Source organism: Poecilia formosa, unplaced genomic scaffold (assembly GCF_000485575.1).
Source record: "Poecilia formosa unplaced genomic scaffold, Poecilia_formosa-5.1.2 Scaffold1010, whole genome shotgun sequence".
NCBI lineage: Eukaryota > Metazoa > Chordata > Actinopteri > Cyprinodontiformes > Poeciliidae > Poecilia > Poecilia formosa.
The window spans coordinates 1-15,354 of NW_006800949.1; the positions used below are offsets into that span (position 1 = coordinate 1).

At 40.8% G+C, this 15,354-nt stretch overlaps 2 protein-coding genes, 2 non-coding genes and 1 gene segment (V, D, J or C); 2 read left to right on the forward strand and 3 right to left on the reverse strand.

Annotated features, from left to right (window-relative positions):
• Positions 1-6: 6 nt before the first annotated feature.
• LOC103132351 (ribosomal protein S6 kinase beta-2-like) lies at positions 7-3,849 on the reverse strand. 2 transcript variants are annotated; one of them, XM_007544140.2, is made up of 8 exons: positions 3,640-3,849; positions 2,143-2,197; positions 2,031-2,068; positions 1,842-1,956; positions 803-871; positions 348-495; positions 180-275; positions 19-58 (listed from the first exon to the last, which is right to left on the reverse strand). In XM_007544140.2, the coding sequence occupies exons 2-7, from the start codon at positions 2,194-2,196 to the stop codon at positions 214-216; spliced, it is 486 nt and encodes a 161-aa protein (XP_007544202.1). In that variant the 5' UTR covers position 2,197; positions 3,640-3,849; the 3' UTR covers positions 19-58; positions 180-213. The 2 variants fall into 2 exon arrangements, with proteins under 2 accessions (XP_007544199.1, XP_007544202.1); XM_007544137.2 differs by having other exon boundaries at positions 7-275.
• Positions 3,850-4,999: 1,150 nt separating this feature from the next.
• On the forward strand, positions 5,000-8,221 carry LOC107835094 (Ig kappa chain V-II region TEW-like). The segment is given in 4 exon segments: positions 5,000-5,132; positions 6,996-7,193; positions 7,285-7,437; positions 8,214-8,221. Coding segments are annotated over 4 exon segments (393 nt in total).
• Positions 8,222-10,257: 2,036 nt separating this feature from the next.
• On the reverse strand, positions 10,258-10,330 carry trnak-uuu (transfer RNA lysine (anticodon UUU)). Its single transcript has one exon. It is a non-coding gene; the product is annotated as a tRNA-Lys (tRNA).
• A 1,236-nt stretch (positions 10,331-11,566) lies between these two features.
• On the reverse strand, positions 11,567-11,639 carry trnat-ugu (transfer RNA threonine (anticodon UGU)). The gene has a single exon. It is a non-coding gene; the product is annotated as a tRNA-Thr (tRNA).
• Positions 11,640-11,968: 329 nt separating this feature from the next.
• Positions 11,969-15,354, forward strand: part of LOC103132352 (E3 ubiquitin-protein ligase DTX1-like) — a 31,184-nt gene continuing 27,798 nt past the window's right edge. Inside the window, exons 1-2 of one of the 3 annotated variants that reach the window (XM_007544142.2) lie at positions 11,969-12,405; positions 13,302-13,528. In XM_007544142.2, the coding sequence (XP_007544204.1) occupies positions 12,338-12,405; positions 13,302-13,528 (295 nt within the window). In that variant the 5' untranslated portion in view covers positions 11,969-12,337. The other 2 variants (XM_016667334.1, XM_007544143.2) reach the window with 2 other exon arrangements.

Genomic DNA, 15,354 nt, shown 5'->3' on the forward strand with positions numbered 1-15,354 from the left:
CAAAGCAGGCCATTCTGTGAAGAGCTGCTGTCACTGCTCTTCTTCAGAAAGGCCTCCTCTGAGGAAGGAAACAAGTGGTTAACAATCATAGAACATATGATTAGACTAGAATAAGTAAGACTACATAATCTAAGAGCATAGTAACAATATAACAAATAGTTGATAATAATACAATTTACCTAACACTCTCTGACCTCAACGCAGACAGAGATCTCACCAGGCCGTGTCCTCCATGAAGATTCCCTCCTTCTCCAGCTGCATGAACAGTTCTCCTCCTGGTGACCCAGAGAACAGCTGAAGGTCATCATCATCATCACCATCATCATCATCGGGTTTCACCAGCTTACCGCTCAGACACTCCAGGATGAGGTAGAGCTTTCCTCCCGTCTGGAAGGCGTACAGCAGGTCCACGATGAACGGGTGTCTGACCTTCTCCAGGATCTCGCGCTCGGCTCGGGTGTGAGCCGTGTCTTTGGCGTTACGGACGATCTTAGCCTGCAGGAGTCAGAGAAATGTTTAAACAAAGGTCTAAATATTAAATGCTCTGTTTTTGCTGTCCAGTTTTCATCTTTCGAACCATTTCTCTGTCAGCTGTCTGCACCGCTCCTCTTTTACCGTCTCACTCACCTGTATCTCATTTTCTAACTCAGCGTCTCTCCCTTTAGTAATTCATCCTATTTTTTTCACTTCTCTAAAACTGTTTGTGTTTTATGTTACAAACTTTCCCGTTTTTGACACATTTCTGTCCAAATTTGAACCAAAGATAAAAGATGGAGACAGCCCAGGTCCAGCACCAGCTTACCTTCTTCAGGACCTTCATGGCGAATATCTTTCCTGTTTGGGGACCCTGAACCTTCCTCACTTGGAAAACCTTAAAGAACGACGGAAAGTTGAAGAATATTAAAATAGTTCAGCACAAAACTCCTGATTCAATCCTAAATAAAAGTTTTAGACATTTTCAGACCAGTCCGCCAATCCATCCAGTTTCAGACTGTGAACATCTGCAGACCTGATTTTTCACCAGACTGGATACCGATAGGGATCCTTCTGTTGACCTTCGAGATCCACCGTACTACTCATATTTGAATGCAAGGGGCCGCAGCATCAGCCCTTCACCGCCATGCCTGGCTGTACTAGAAGGCGTTTGTCCTGGTCTCCATCAGGCCTATTTCCCCTCTGATAGATTTGATTCTATTGGAACCAAAACTGCAACATCTGCTCCATCTCCAGCTGCTGTGGTTCTCCTTCTCACTGCTCTGAGTCAAACCAACCAAACTAATTAAAACACCTGTTCCCCTCCTCGCCTGTGGGGGCGCTGCACCAAGAACCAAAAACGGAGGTGTCAGATGTCAGAGGTGGTAGGATTTATTTTTTGTCTTTGACCACAAGTCATTTCTCCTGGTAGTGCTAGACTTGTGTGTTTGTTTTGGTTGTATTTACCCAGAATGCCCTGTGCTGTAGTCCACTTCCTGCTTTTGGAGCGGTCTCCGGTCCGCTTGGCGTTCACATATGTATTTGACCCGCAGCTGAGTTCACTTCAACCGAACCCAGACCGAGGTCAGTAGACGGACCAGAGTTTGGTCGGCATCAGAGTTTGATTACGCATCAACACCTCCCCAAACGAACCAGACCTTCTAGACAAACGGACTGCAGCTGGAATAAACCGGACTGAACCGGGCTGGTGGTGTGCATCCTAAAGCAGCATGGTTCTACAAGTCTTCACTGAGATGTTGTGCTACCAAAATGCCAAAACTGTTCTCTCTCTGTTCAGTGGTGGCAGACTGATGACTCCATGGCAGACATGTTCTGAAACCAGACACCAAGAGCAGAGCACGGCTCACCTTGCCGTAGGCCCCTTTGCCCAGAACGGTGAGGAGCTCGAAGCAGTCCGGTCCAACTCTCTCGCTGTCTCTGTTGACGTTTTCACTGGTCAGCTCCACCTCCTCCGTCTGACCGCTGCCATGACATCACAGCAGGAGAAATCAGCTCGCTGCAGCACCTACATCTGTCTGGGCTTCGTCTGAACTTACCTGTCGGGTTCAACAACCGTCGCCTCACACGCGTCCTCCTAGAGATGAAAGGTTAAAGGTCACTGCTTGTCTTTGTTACATCACGGCGATGTGTGATCCAATCACTGCTCACCTCTGTGTCGCTGCCGTCCTCCGTCTCCAGGTCGATGTCAAACACTCCTGCCATCCTAAAAAAACAACATATTTATCAGATATCATGAATCAGTTTATCTGGACTTTGGTTTGTTACAACTCTTTCAGAACTCCTCTTTAAGTCGCCATCTGGCCGAATATACAGACAGATGTTGGAGTAGGGGATACAATCCTTGTCCAATGTGATGCACAGAAAAGATGGTTTGAACATGAAACTAGGATAGCGGCTAAACACCCTAAAGTTAATGTTACGCTGTATTGGATCAAGGTTTATTTCCACACTAATGACTCCAGGACCTGGTAGAGGTCAGTCAAAATAGGAGTTGGGTGTTTTTTGTGATCAAACTACAGCAGAGATGTTTGACAGCCAAGGACAGAGTCACATTTCTGATTACTAGGATGAAAAAAAAAAACATGAAGACCAAATAAAATCAAGTTTATCAAAGCTAAACATAATCATGTTTCTGTAACATGGACACCACTGGACCACATCAAGAGAAAGTCACAGTAGCACCACAGACTGCTGATGAATAGGACTAAACAATATTCCTTCTGGCACAAAAGTAGCTGAGGTTGAGGTGGAGGTCAGGGAGTACATTGTTTAAAAAAAAAAAAGAAAGAAAGAAACAGCAGCAGAGGCACAACAAACAAAAAAAACTGCAGCCCGCAGCAACACGCAGCTGCTGCAGGTCATGGAGCGAGTCGTTCAAACAGAACCGGAGGTGAAAAATGGAGGAAGGAACCTGATAAAAAAAGGTGGAGACACTAAACAATCTGCATTCCTGCTACAGACAGGCCACGCCCACCAGCTGCTCACCTGGTTTCACTGCCTGTATAAAACAGTCAGTCTTCATGTTTTCATCAGTTTTAAAGGTTTCAACTTCTTTTAATCCTTAAGTTTAGTTTAAATTAAACTAAATTAAAATTAAATAAAAACCCCAAAAGCTACAAGGTGCTTCAAATTTCCTCGAGGTAGGAACTTTAAATCAAACTAAAAATAAAACACACGTCCCCAATTCTTGGTCCAATCTTTAATAAACTAATTTTACTCAGATTTTGATCACTACCTCAATAACCTGTGAATTAAAGGTCTATTTTAAAGTTACAAAATGGAAGAAAATATGAACAAAACACAAAAAAATTAAACACCTGGATTTTAAGTGTTTTTTCTTAGAAAATAATATATTTAAATTTCAACTAAGTCAAAAAATAAATGGTGGTGTCACTTAGACTGAAACCAGAAGATTCAGAACAGCGTGTTCTGAACTAAAGGTTTATTTCAGACTCGCACACCAGATAAAACCTGATCTTCCTGGGTTTTCTGTAGAAAGTATCTGACTGAGAAGAATATTAACTGCTACTACGCCGACTGGAAATAAAAACCTGCCCTTCCTGACTCTCTGTCAGAGGCAGGAACGAGCTAAGTGAGCTAAATGCTAGCACTGACAGCTACAAACAAGCTAATACTAAGGTTCACCTCAGATCGCTCCGTCTTCCGGTGCCTTCCGCTCTCTTCCGGTCCTCTCAGTCCGTCACTTTAAATTCGGAACAGTTCTTAAGTTGTCAGAACCAGCGGGGCTTTCATCGCTGTTTAACAGACAGCAGAGCAGTCAGCTGGTTGGACTCCTGTCAGCAGGACACCATGAAGCCGCTTCGCGCTGTGGCCAACTCCCCAGTAAGGAGGGCAGCGATTGGTTGTTCTAAAAGTAGCAGGTAGTCGCGTAATGACGCAATCTCAATTTACATATTTAAAATCATGCGTAACTTTTGTGTTTTAACACAAGTTACGCAGACTTCTGCCCAGGTCCCTCTTGAAAATGAGATCTAGATCTCAACGGGGTTTACCTGGTAAAATAAAGGAAATAAAAAAATAATAAATAATAAAAAAAGTAAAATAAAAAAACAACTTTTGTAAAGTATGGAAGTCTTTAAATGGACAATAAAGTCAGGAGCATTATATCATTATAACAAGAAAGCATGTTTTTAGTTTTAACGAGATATAATGTCTCATTCAAAACAAAGTATATTCTTTATCATAACAGTAAAACAGCAAAGCCTCTGGGGATCATTACATGTTATCTAGAGAAACATGAGAAGGAGAATTACAAAGAGCTCCTTGATGCCTTTTAATAAGTCATAACCTGTCAGACCAACATATTTTCTGAAGGTATTTTTACTTCTGTTAAGTTTAGGAACATACTAAGCACTTCTTTTTCATTCACTAGGAGTTTGGACAGGGACACACTAGAGCAGGAATGACTGGGCAGCTTGTGACTGTTCTAGGATGGGAGATTTGATATAAAGTATTCACTAAATATATTTGTCCAGCTCAGTCTGAATTATTCCTATATGGATTGATAAAAGATATTACCCTGGGATAACATTTTATTTTCAAATTTGAAGATCACTATTGGCAACAAAAGAAAGTAAAGCACATCTGTCAGAGTAATGTCATTTAAATTATTTTAATTCAAATGAATCTGAATTATTCATCTTGCATCCATCTTCAATTGGCAACACAGACAAAGCAAAAGTTGTGGTTTAAATATTTATGTTTATTTAGTTCCATTATATCTCTGTTGTTTGTTTTCCATAACTTAGCTTTCAAAATACCTGCTAGTTTTGTGGCTTTCATTTCCTGTTTAGCCATTTCACACTTTCAGCGCAGAAGCACAACAAAACCCAATTCATGTTGCCAGTAAAAAAAGTTTATTTATCTTCAAATTAAACCCAAAAATTAAAAAACTACAACATAACACAGACATGAACTTTGAATTGATCTTGATTTTATCTCAAACAAAGCTGAAGGAGGTTTTAGGAAGGGGGAATCAAACAGAAGAGAGAAGTGGGCTTTCAGTGGAAAGAGTGGGCTGTTAAAAGGAAGTCAGTGATATGCAGAAACTGAAGCTGCTCTCACCCACACAACGATAAACCAGATGAAGACAGGCTGGACTATGATGATTCTCATTCGTAAGTAAAGCAAAAATCTTTTACTTTCTGATAGATTCACGTTTAGCCAGTGGGATCAGTAAACCTCCACACAGTGGGATCACCTCAGCTATGACTTTTAATAAATCTGTGGCTTTTATTACAATCTTTGATGAAGATGTGGGAACATTGAATTATGGTGGCAGTTGGCATAGAGATATGCATTTTACCATCCTAACCATGAGGAAGATGTAAAAGAATTTAAAAAAAAAATATCTAATCTAAAAATAACTAAATATCTACAAACTGAAGTAAAAACAACAGAACCAGGAACTTGAGGGACAAGAACAACAGCATTAGTTTTTTAATTAATGGATAAAGCCTCTTTGAATGCCAAAAAGCAGATTCAATCCAGAGTTTGGTGGCTTAATAAACGTTTTATTCATTGATATTTTTAACTACTTGGTGCCTTAATTGAATCATGGTTTAAAGACTGAGCAGATCAGAGAACTCAAATGTCTTCAATCATGCACCTATTTCACATTTGGTGAAACAACCTCATGTCCTGAGTAGAGCTCAAGACATGAGCTCCACTTCGTACAGACCGGTACCGGTACCGGTCCCTGTACGGTCCATGACATTTTAGGAAAAAATTAGTCACCATATTATTGCTTAAAATAGAATTGATTGCTACTGATCTAAATAATCAAATATTGTGTCTAAGCAGTAAGCACTCTGTTAATTATAATTCAATATAATTTTCAGCTCTGTGTTGATAGAATATAATTATTTTCTCACAGTGGGAAAATTCAGGTGTAACAGCAACAAAGTCACAGAAAATCGAGACATTTACAATTAAAAATTATGAAAATATACTAAAAACAAAGACAAGGACTAAATTGATAATATAAAATATCAAAACTAGAATACTCTGATCCAAAGGAATGCAAAGTTGAGTTGGATAACTTTAAAAGTAACAATGTTAAAATGTTTTGTGTATTTGTGACAATAAAAACTGTGCAAACAACAGCAGAAATGTAAACAATTGTAGAGTTTGTAGTCAAGCGGCCTGGGAACTGGGTCCAGTATGACCAAATACCTATGGGGCCCAGCAGCCATGTTGGCTCGGACTCAACCTGCTTGACCAGCAGCTGCTGCTGTTCAAAGAACATTAATGTTGCTATAGCTACCAGTCTAGCATGAGTCCTCCAATATGGCCGACAGGAAGTTTGCTTACAGAAAACATTAAATAATTACATTTAAGCTGAGAAATAAAGGTTGGTGCTGTTTGCCTGAAATAAAACATTTAATGTCATAATCCTCTCTGTTCCTGCCAAGCCTCATGTTTCTCCACCACTAAGAACAAAGTGAAAATTCACTTTCCCACAGTGGAATCTGATCATCGTACCGAACTACCAGAGTTCCTGCTCTCCAAGACTTCCCCTCTTACTATAATCTATAATTCGTCTGTATGGAGTCCCTGTCTCTGTGCAACAATCCCCAGTAAACCAATCCTTCCCTCACTCCCTCTGTCATGACCTCAAGTACTCAAGGCAAGAAAGCCTCAATTCTCCCCAGAGGAAACCCTGGAAAACTTCCTGAGCAGGGAAAACCTCAACTTCCTGATGGAACGCCACTTCCTGGTGGCCCTGTCCATCCATCGCGTCTCCATCAATCAAGTTCTGATCAAGTTCTGATCTCAAGAAACTTCCCCATTCCTGCTTACACATTACTGTTGACAGTAAAAACTTTTCTGGGTCATGGTTTCTGTTTTGGGTCCAGAACGTACATTCAGTCCATTCAGATAACAACCAGCCACTGTTCTGTACATTCGGTCTGGTACTGTCAGAAAGTTGAATGTTTTGTCTAAACTTGTTCTGCTTTGGTCCATTTGATCCCCTCCAGGTTTTATTACCATGTCCGGGTTTTGGATGCTGTTCGTTCCAGCTGCTGAGGTCCAGCAGGTCCACTTTGGTTCAAACGTCACTCTGGGGTGCAACATCTCCTACCTGTACGACACGACAACGTGGCTTAAACAAAACCCAGGCTTCATTCCAACCATGGTCCTCCACGCCAGCCTCAGGGAGGGACGGCCGGTTGAGTGTAGGCCAGAACTTTTAGTCCCGATCCAGAAGGATTCAATTTTTTGTGACAGTCCAAATTAAACATTAACAATTACCATTTTTGTTTTCAGTGTTTCAGCTCAGTCTTCGTCATTCAGCGAGTCTCATGAATCGGTCTCTAGCTCTGAAGATCACTGGTGTCGAAGTGGGGGATCTGGGCCTGTATTACTGCATTGCCAACATGAATGGACGTGTGATAATTGGAAAAGGAACACGGATTCAGAGTAAGCATTCCTCCGTTTTAGGATCAAAATTGTTCCTTCCAGCAGTAATCTGCCTGATATGCTAACATCATTGGGCTCAGAACTTCATCCCTACAATGAAACTCTAGGGATGAACTTCATTAACTGCCTCCACATAAACTGCCACATAAATAGCAGTTTATGTGGAGTTAATGAGTTCCCCCTATTGCTAGAGAAAAGTTCAACAAACCCAAAGAGGTTCTATTAACCCTTCCTCGATTGTTTAAGCTACATTCACACAGCAGGAAAATGTGACCTGAATCTGACTTTCTCACAACAATCTGAACGGAACAATTCTGATCTTTTCACTCCGCAAAAAAATCAGATTTGTACATTTAATATGACTTTTACATCATTAATGTGAGACATGCATCATTATTCTGCATCAAAAGAAGCCAGACGCTATAAATCTGGATGTAATCAATGGGTGAAAGTTATTATTATGAACCTATGAAAGCAGTCTGAGTCAGTGACGCACACCACATCCAAATCCTACCACTCCTGGTCCGACTCCACATCCAAACGTCTTTACAGAAGATGCAGTCAGTGCTCCACTAAAGGCTGTTGCTGTGATTTCTTTTTATCAGCTTCCTGCATCTTGTTATGATCTTGTGACGATACTGTCGGCTCCCATCGCTGGATAACTTTAACATTAATCTATAGTTGACAGCATCCATCAATACTTCTGTAAACAGAGCGCTGCTGTGTGGCGCCAACGTTCTTCTTCTGTGCTTTGGAGTCGTAATCTGTTCACACAGGAGTCTGATTGCAGTTGCATTTAATTAGTGGCATGAACTAATGCATGAGCCACACAAAAAATATCGTACTTCAGCAAAAAAATCTGAATTGAGCATGAAGACGTGCTGTGTGAACATAAGCTAAGGGCTTTGCTGATGTATTTCCATTCTGGCATTGTTTTAACACACACAATGCTTCAGAGCAGCAACCTGTCAAACTTTCTGCTCTCAAAGAGCTGATCCTCTGTCTGCTACCTTCTTAAATCACATGCGCCGAAGCAGCAGGGGTGTACTTAGTTTTTCTTACACTGCCCCTCTTGACTAGTTTGGCAATTAATTGGAATCAGAATAATCAGAATAACAAACTCTGTTTTTACATTATCATCATCACCATCAAAACCACAAACAGACATTTTGGTAACCTAGTTACTTTCTGAAACGGAGAGAAAGAAACCAGAATCCATTTTGTTAGAGACCTTTTATCTCCTGTGAGCTCTTTATATTTACCATGACTCTACAAGATGATATAAAATGCATTGTTTTACGAGGTACAGTTATTACAATAAACTGTAAACAAGCTGTGTATTTTTACATTTAGGTTAATGTCGTGTCCTTGGATGTGTGCACTTCCAGATTCCTCCCAGTTTCTGTTCCAGCACTGGTACTCTGCAGCTGTGTGTTCTGGGTTGCTGATTATGATTATGACAGTTTGCATCACTCACTGGAAAACCAGACAGAGGAAGTGGAAGACGACCAACAGAAACTACAGCAAACAAACAACTCAAACACAAAACGATGCCTCAGCACGGCGAGTTTTCACACTGCAATCATTCAATTAGCCTGTTTCAAATATATGAACTCACTATGAGGCTAAATTGTTTATGTCCTTACAAATATCACAAGGATATTATATTATTTATTTTCTTTGTATTTTGTTCTTGCTTGTGTTTTTATTTATTGCACTTAGTTTGTGTAATTTTGTTGTGAGTAGTTTAATGCAGCGGAGCCTGCAACTGTCTCTAGAAAATACTTTATTTACTTGTTATACATGTACTTTGTAAAGATACTCAATATAAAACCAATGAAAAGCTTGAACCATACCTCTGGTATTGACTTCCTTTTGTTATTTCCTCCCCTTATTTTTGGTGAGATAAATACTTAAACATTCAACTGTTTTAATTAATTCAATCTTAATTTTGACATGGAGAGATATTGTTAATGGGAGCCAGGATGGATTGTAAAGGTGCGGTTCTGGATGCTCGCTGACTCTGGTGTGACGTGTAAAGTTCGTCTGCATCGGCGTTAGAGCACGTAAACTATCCAGTTGAACTCAGGTTCGGTTATCTTCATTAAAAGAAGATCAACATTATTCCCTCCTGGAGTGGTCATTATCACTAAAACAAAAACATTCCCCCCAGAACACACAACCGCTGCAAAAAGAATTCTGTTAACGAAGTAAATGAACAGTAACGCATTTAAACTCAGATCAGCCCAGTCAGTATGGGAAATAATGCAGAGATAAGCAGATGCATACTGTTATTATTATTATTATTATTATTATTATTATTATTGGTAGTAGTAGTATTTTATCTCGACATCTCTTGTCTGTATTTGGAAATTTTCTCGAGTGTATACTTCATCCAGGACACACGGTCCGCACCATTTGCTATATATATATATATATATATACTCGGACAATGAGTCGATCATATGACCGAAGGCATCACGAAAGGATTACTTTAAATCAGTGTCAAGTGTTGGGAAGGAAAGTCATGAGTTTGACTGATATGAAAATTATGACCTCCAGGCTGTATACTACTTTTCCTTGCATATTTTTTCTCGATTGTGAGTCTTCCTCAGAGAATACTTGTCCTGCTTTTCCTCACCGGTAGATGCTGTTCATTCCAAGTCCTCGTTTCTCGTTCTGATTCCTTGCAGGTTTATTTACAGTCAGGTTTTTTCGGAACTATTCCCAATCTAGGTATTTAAACGGAACAGAACAATTTTAGGTCAATGTTGACGCCCAGACGAAATTTCAGAAGGAAAGGGGGGGAAAAAAAGATACCGCCCGAACAGGGACTTGAACCCTGGACCCTCAGATTAAAAGTCTGATGCTCTACCGACTGAGCTATCCGGGCTCTGAAAAACTCAAGAAAGATGATGAAAAATATTCCTATAAACACCGAAGTTTTGTACTATTTTGGTTCTGATCCAATAATCACCACTGAGAAGCGTAAACCTCATATCCATTATAATCTGTATTACAATTAGCTCTACCGTCTCATATGTTACGCTTCGTTTTCAATAATTTTGTTTATTCTCCTGTTTAAACATCCTGTCACTCTAACTTTCAAATAGCAATTTCAGAAAATATCAAGAAAGAGTGACTTTCTGACTAAAAATGCTGGTTGGACTTTATACCGATATATTCATCTCTGACTCATAAAAACGGACAGCAGCAAACACGTGAATGACGCAAACTCCAAAACACACAAAAACTCAAATGGAACCGAAAAACACTGCAAACGAAAATGTTGCAACCACAGAAAACGGAAGCATAAACATACAACCAACAGCAATCGAAAAAAATGAAACCAACTTAACCTGAGGACAAGGCTGAAGAAGAGAAGAGAAAAAAAAAGAATAACGATGGATCAGACCTGTAAGGCTCAATATGGTGTCACAAGAAGACATATTCACTAGATAGACTTGAAGACAACATATTTAAATGCCAGATTTTATTGAACAACCTGAGAACTAAAGAAGGAACCTCAGAAAAAATAAAGATTGGTGTGTAAACTGCAGTTATCCCTGTATGGACTTAAAGAGTAAATATATAAAAAGCCAGAGTAAATAAATTCATATTCATAAAGATATATGCCTATTTTGTCCACTGTTGATTGCATGAAAGTAACACAAAGTATTAATATGGGAGTAATTATTTTAAATTAGTTTTTAATCATATTTTTTAATCATACTTTTATGATTATTACAGTAAACATTACACCATGTAGTAATCATATTAAGTTCCTATTACTTATACCAGCAAAGCCTTTTAAAGTACCTTAAAGAAGAGCATGATCAATGTAGGTCATTTATTCTAAGTAACCAAATTGTGACCATTTTAGGCCAGCATATTCATGGAAAAGTGTGGGACAGTCATTGTTTATAATTTGAGCTCCATGACAATCACAGAAATAGATTTTACTGTTACAAATAGGGAACGGAGAAACACACAGCCTTCACTAGAATCTTCCTATGAAACATAACGCCTTTGCTGTACAAAGCATTATGACAAATCATTCCCTCCAAACTTGAACAGTTGAAAACATGTGCAGGTAAGTAAAACATTTTCCAACTGAAAAACAAATCACAGGCCCCAGCGAGATTTGAACTCGCGACCCCTGGTTTACAAGACCAGTGCTCTAACCCCTGAGCTATGGAGCCTGAGATACCGGACATGACGTCATTTTCACTTAAATCTTATCAACAAGCGAAGTACAGCGATGGTGCTGTTTATGCTTTGTTTCTTGTGGTTTAGTGACATAAAATGTTCAGATTCAAGGACATCAAGGAAATATGAGAATTAAGTCTCAAAAACCAAACAGCGGACGGAACCATTTAAATTCACCTTACTCACAATGTCTCCACCGGGTGGCAGCATTTCATCACATTTTCAAACGTTGCAGCAAACGACTAGACAGAAAATGTAAAATAAAACGTGCATTTTAATGTGTATTTATCCCTTTTATTTTATTTGAGCGTGGAATAACATAGAAATAAAATGAAAATCGAGAAAAGCAGTGTTTATTTTCTGTTGTGGTGGCTCGTTTCGTGTACTCCCAACGAGTGGATTTAGGCGTGGTGAGTGGAGGGAGCTGAGTGATTGGGGGCGGCTGTTGTCCTCGGCCACTCCGCAGCTTCATATCCAGTTTTTCGGCTACAGTGAAGCGAAGATGGACGCGAAAGGATAGAATAAACATGGAAACACCGTTTTTCTCCTCTTAACTTCATAGGGAGGGGTTTTTCCTCTCTCGTTTGGTTTATTTAAATTAAATAAAAGTTGGTGAGGATTTCCCTTTGTGTGAAGTGGAAGGGGAGAGACAGACGGAACCATGCTGGAGCCTAAAGGGTAGATTTCATTCATGAAGGAGTTCGTTAAAGTTTGTTCCAGAAGTCTTGGATCAGGAGGGAGGACGCAGGAGTCCAACAGGTGAATCTTTCACTCATTTGCTGCTTTAAGACTCTTCTAATGTGATTTTCCCCCCGTTTTTTTAAAAGGCTGATTAGTTCGGTTCATCCAGCGGAGAACAAAGGCTCGGTTTTGGTTGCATGTGTCAGGTTGTGTCCCGGGGATCCAGACCGGTTGAACCAGTTTTTCCTCTCCAGGTTGGGGAGTCGTTGGAAGAAGCCACCGCTTTTCGGATTGCTAAGTCCCAGACACGTCGGTAATAAAAGAGGAATTGAAAGAAAATTTAAACACAGAGGTGTTCGTGGGGGTTTTATGCCCTTTCTGAGTAATCCCGCGGCGTGGGGGAACCACAGCACGGAGGCGGTACATCACTGACGACAGCGCGGAGATTTCTGCCCCTCTAAAGGCCTCAAAAAACGGGCTGAGAACCAACCGACTCTCCGGAGCTGCTGTTAGCCCGTTTGGAAGGAAAAACATCGGCCGGAAAGAAGCCGACCTCAGGGCCAATATCCACTTTTTCGTGCCTGCTCAAGTCCCGGGTGTTTTATCCACGCATTACGGTGGTATAACAGGGGGAGGACCGTGATTTGCTTCGCCCAGCTGCCATGAGAGAAGCCCGGAGCTCTGTGGAAGAATGTGCCGCCTCCTCCCGGTGTTAGCTCCTCCGCGGCTCCATGTAAGACTCCACGCCTGGGTATCTGTTAGCTTTACAGCATTATATGATTTTATTTATTCATAATGAGGTATAAATATGTCCACAAACCCAGAGAAGAACAGATTAAAATCAGACAACAGGGAGGAAAACATCGCTTTGTGTCTCTGCTAGCCTCCGCTTCCAGCTGCCAGGCGCCGTTCCCAGCCAACACTTCCCCGTCATCCCGTCTTTCCTTCTGGTTTAACACTAATTTACTCCCCAGGGCCACCAGTAACAACATGCTCCTGGCCTCCGCTGTGGTGGTGTGGGAATGGCTCAACGAGCACGGCCGGTGGCGGCCCTACAGCCCCGCCGTCTCCCACCAGATCGAGGCGGCCATCCGGAGCAGCGACCCCCGCGGAGGGAGCGTGGTCCTCGGCCAGGTCGACAGCCGGCTCTCGCCGTACATCATCGACCTCCAGTCCATGCACCAGTTCAGACAAGACACAGGTGAGCCGGGAGATGATGAAGGTCTTATCTGGGGCTTGTTGATGCTGATCCAGATTATAGTGAAAGTTAACTCCAAAACGCAATATGTGTAAAATAAGTGGAGTTCTAAATCCAGTTGTTTTGCTCTGGGATCCAGATGTTGGCCAGATGTTGGCCTGCACATCATTTTAGGAGGAAGTCTGCAGTTTGAGAACCCCTAAATGACACTGTGTGTGTTTTTCATGGCATTAAACTTTGCATTTTTTGGATGTAAAATATTCAGCACACGCCCTTCATGCGTTACTGTTTTCTCTGGAACATCAGCACACAGCTCCATATGTTTGCATTGTTGGAGCACAGATTTAACACCAAGCTTTGAGTTTTCACATACGTTAGCAGTGATTTTTGGAAAGTAAATCCTGTAGATGTGTTTTCTCTCCAAACTCTGGACGTTCCCTGTTGACTTTTTACAGCTGTTTCTGGTCTGTCCTCCGTTGAGCAGAGCAGAAACATCAACATTTTACTCCACTTTATTTATCCCTAAAGGAAACTAAATGCTGCTGTAATTCATATCATGCACATATCTTCAAAGAGTGGTTGTGGATGGTGATTCTGTGGGCAGGAAGTATCTCCAGTAGCAGTCAGTCTTGCAATGAATCTGTAGAAGCCTCTGACTGAAGATGGTTACTGTATGACTTTCTCGTGACTGTCATGGTAAGCACTGCTAGTCCATCTCATTAGCTGTTGCTGCTTCTCTTGAACCCTGCCTGGCTGTGGTTCGGCAGACGTTGGAGTAGGGGATACCGTCCCTGTTCCTCATGATGGTTTGAACTTCTTCCTTCTCTCTCTGCTCTTTGGTCCTCTGAGATTTGGGGTCACACAGCTTTTAAGATGCTAATCAACATTTCTGATGATTTAAAGCAAGTTTTAACATTTAAATTTGTTTTTTAATTCTTTAAAGAATTTCAAAGGAGTATCCATTTTTAATTTGAATAAACACAAAGTAAAATAATAAGGATTTTTTTAAAAGTACGTTTCTATCCATAAAGCATGTTAAAATAAAAGTAGTTACATCCATAAATCATGTGACCTACCTGCAGGATTTCACTCTCAGATATTCTGGTTTGATCAGCAGCCATACTCTCATATTTATAATGGAGATCAGAACCAAAAGTCTTAAGACAAATACAGTTAAATAATTGATCTGTGAGATTTGAGCCCTTTATAATATGATTTATTTCCATAATTCATCAAAATGCTGACCTACAAAAAAACGCTAATCTGGATTTGTTAAGTAGAAAAGATTGTTTTATGGGCGTTCAACAAAAGCAGGTGGGATGAAAAAACAGCATGAATGTCAGAGGTTCTGGTTCATGAATCAGAATGAATCATAACAATATTCCCCTGGATGAACCGCTGCTTCCAGAGAGGCGGAGATATGATGGATAACATCACCTCTAAGTTAGCATTTTCTGCTGCGTTTCTTTATGAGGAGAACTGAGACGTTTGCTCAGACGTTTCAGGATTCAGTTTTTGTGCCTCAGCCAAACAAACGGTACTTCCTGGTTCTGCACGACTCGCTGCAGACATCGACTACAGAAGAACTGTTGTGTTTCTGCAGGTAAAGTTGGACTTTTCTGACTACTAAAATTGGCTAATAGTAAAAAGACATGAAGGAAAATAATTCATGGTGCCGTCAGAGCACTTGGTCCAGATGTTCCAGGGAAACTGTGGTTCCAATTGACTTCAGTGTTTAAATGTTTGGTTCTGCTCAGTTCTCTGCTGCCATTCAGACACGTTGCATGACACGGACTCACTGTCTGTTGGACTCACTGTCTGTTGGACTC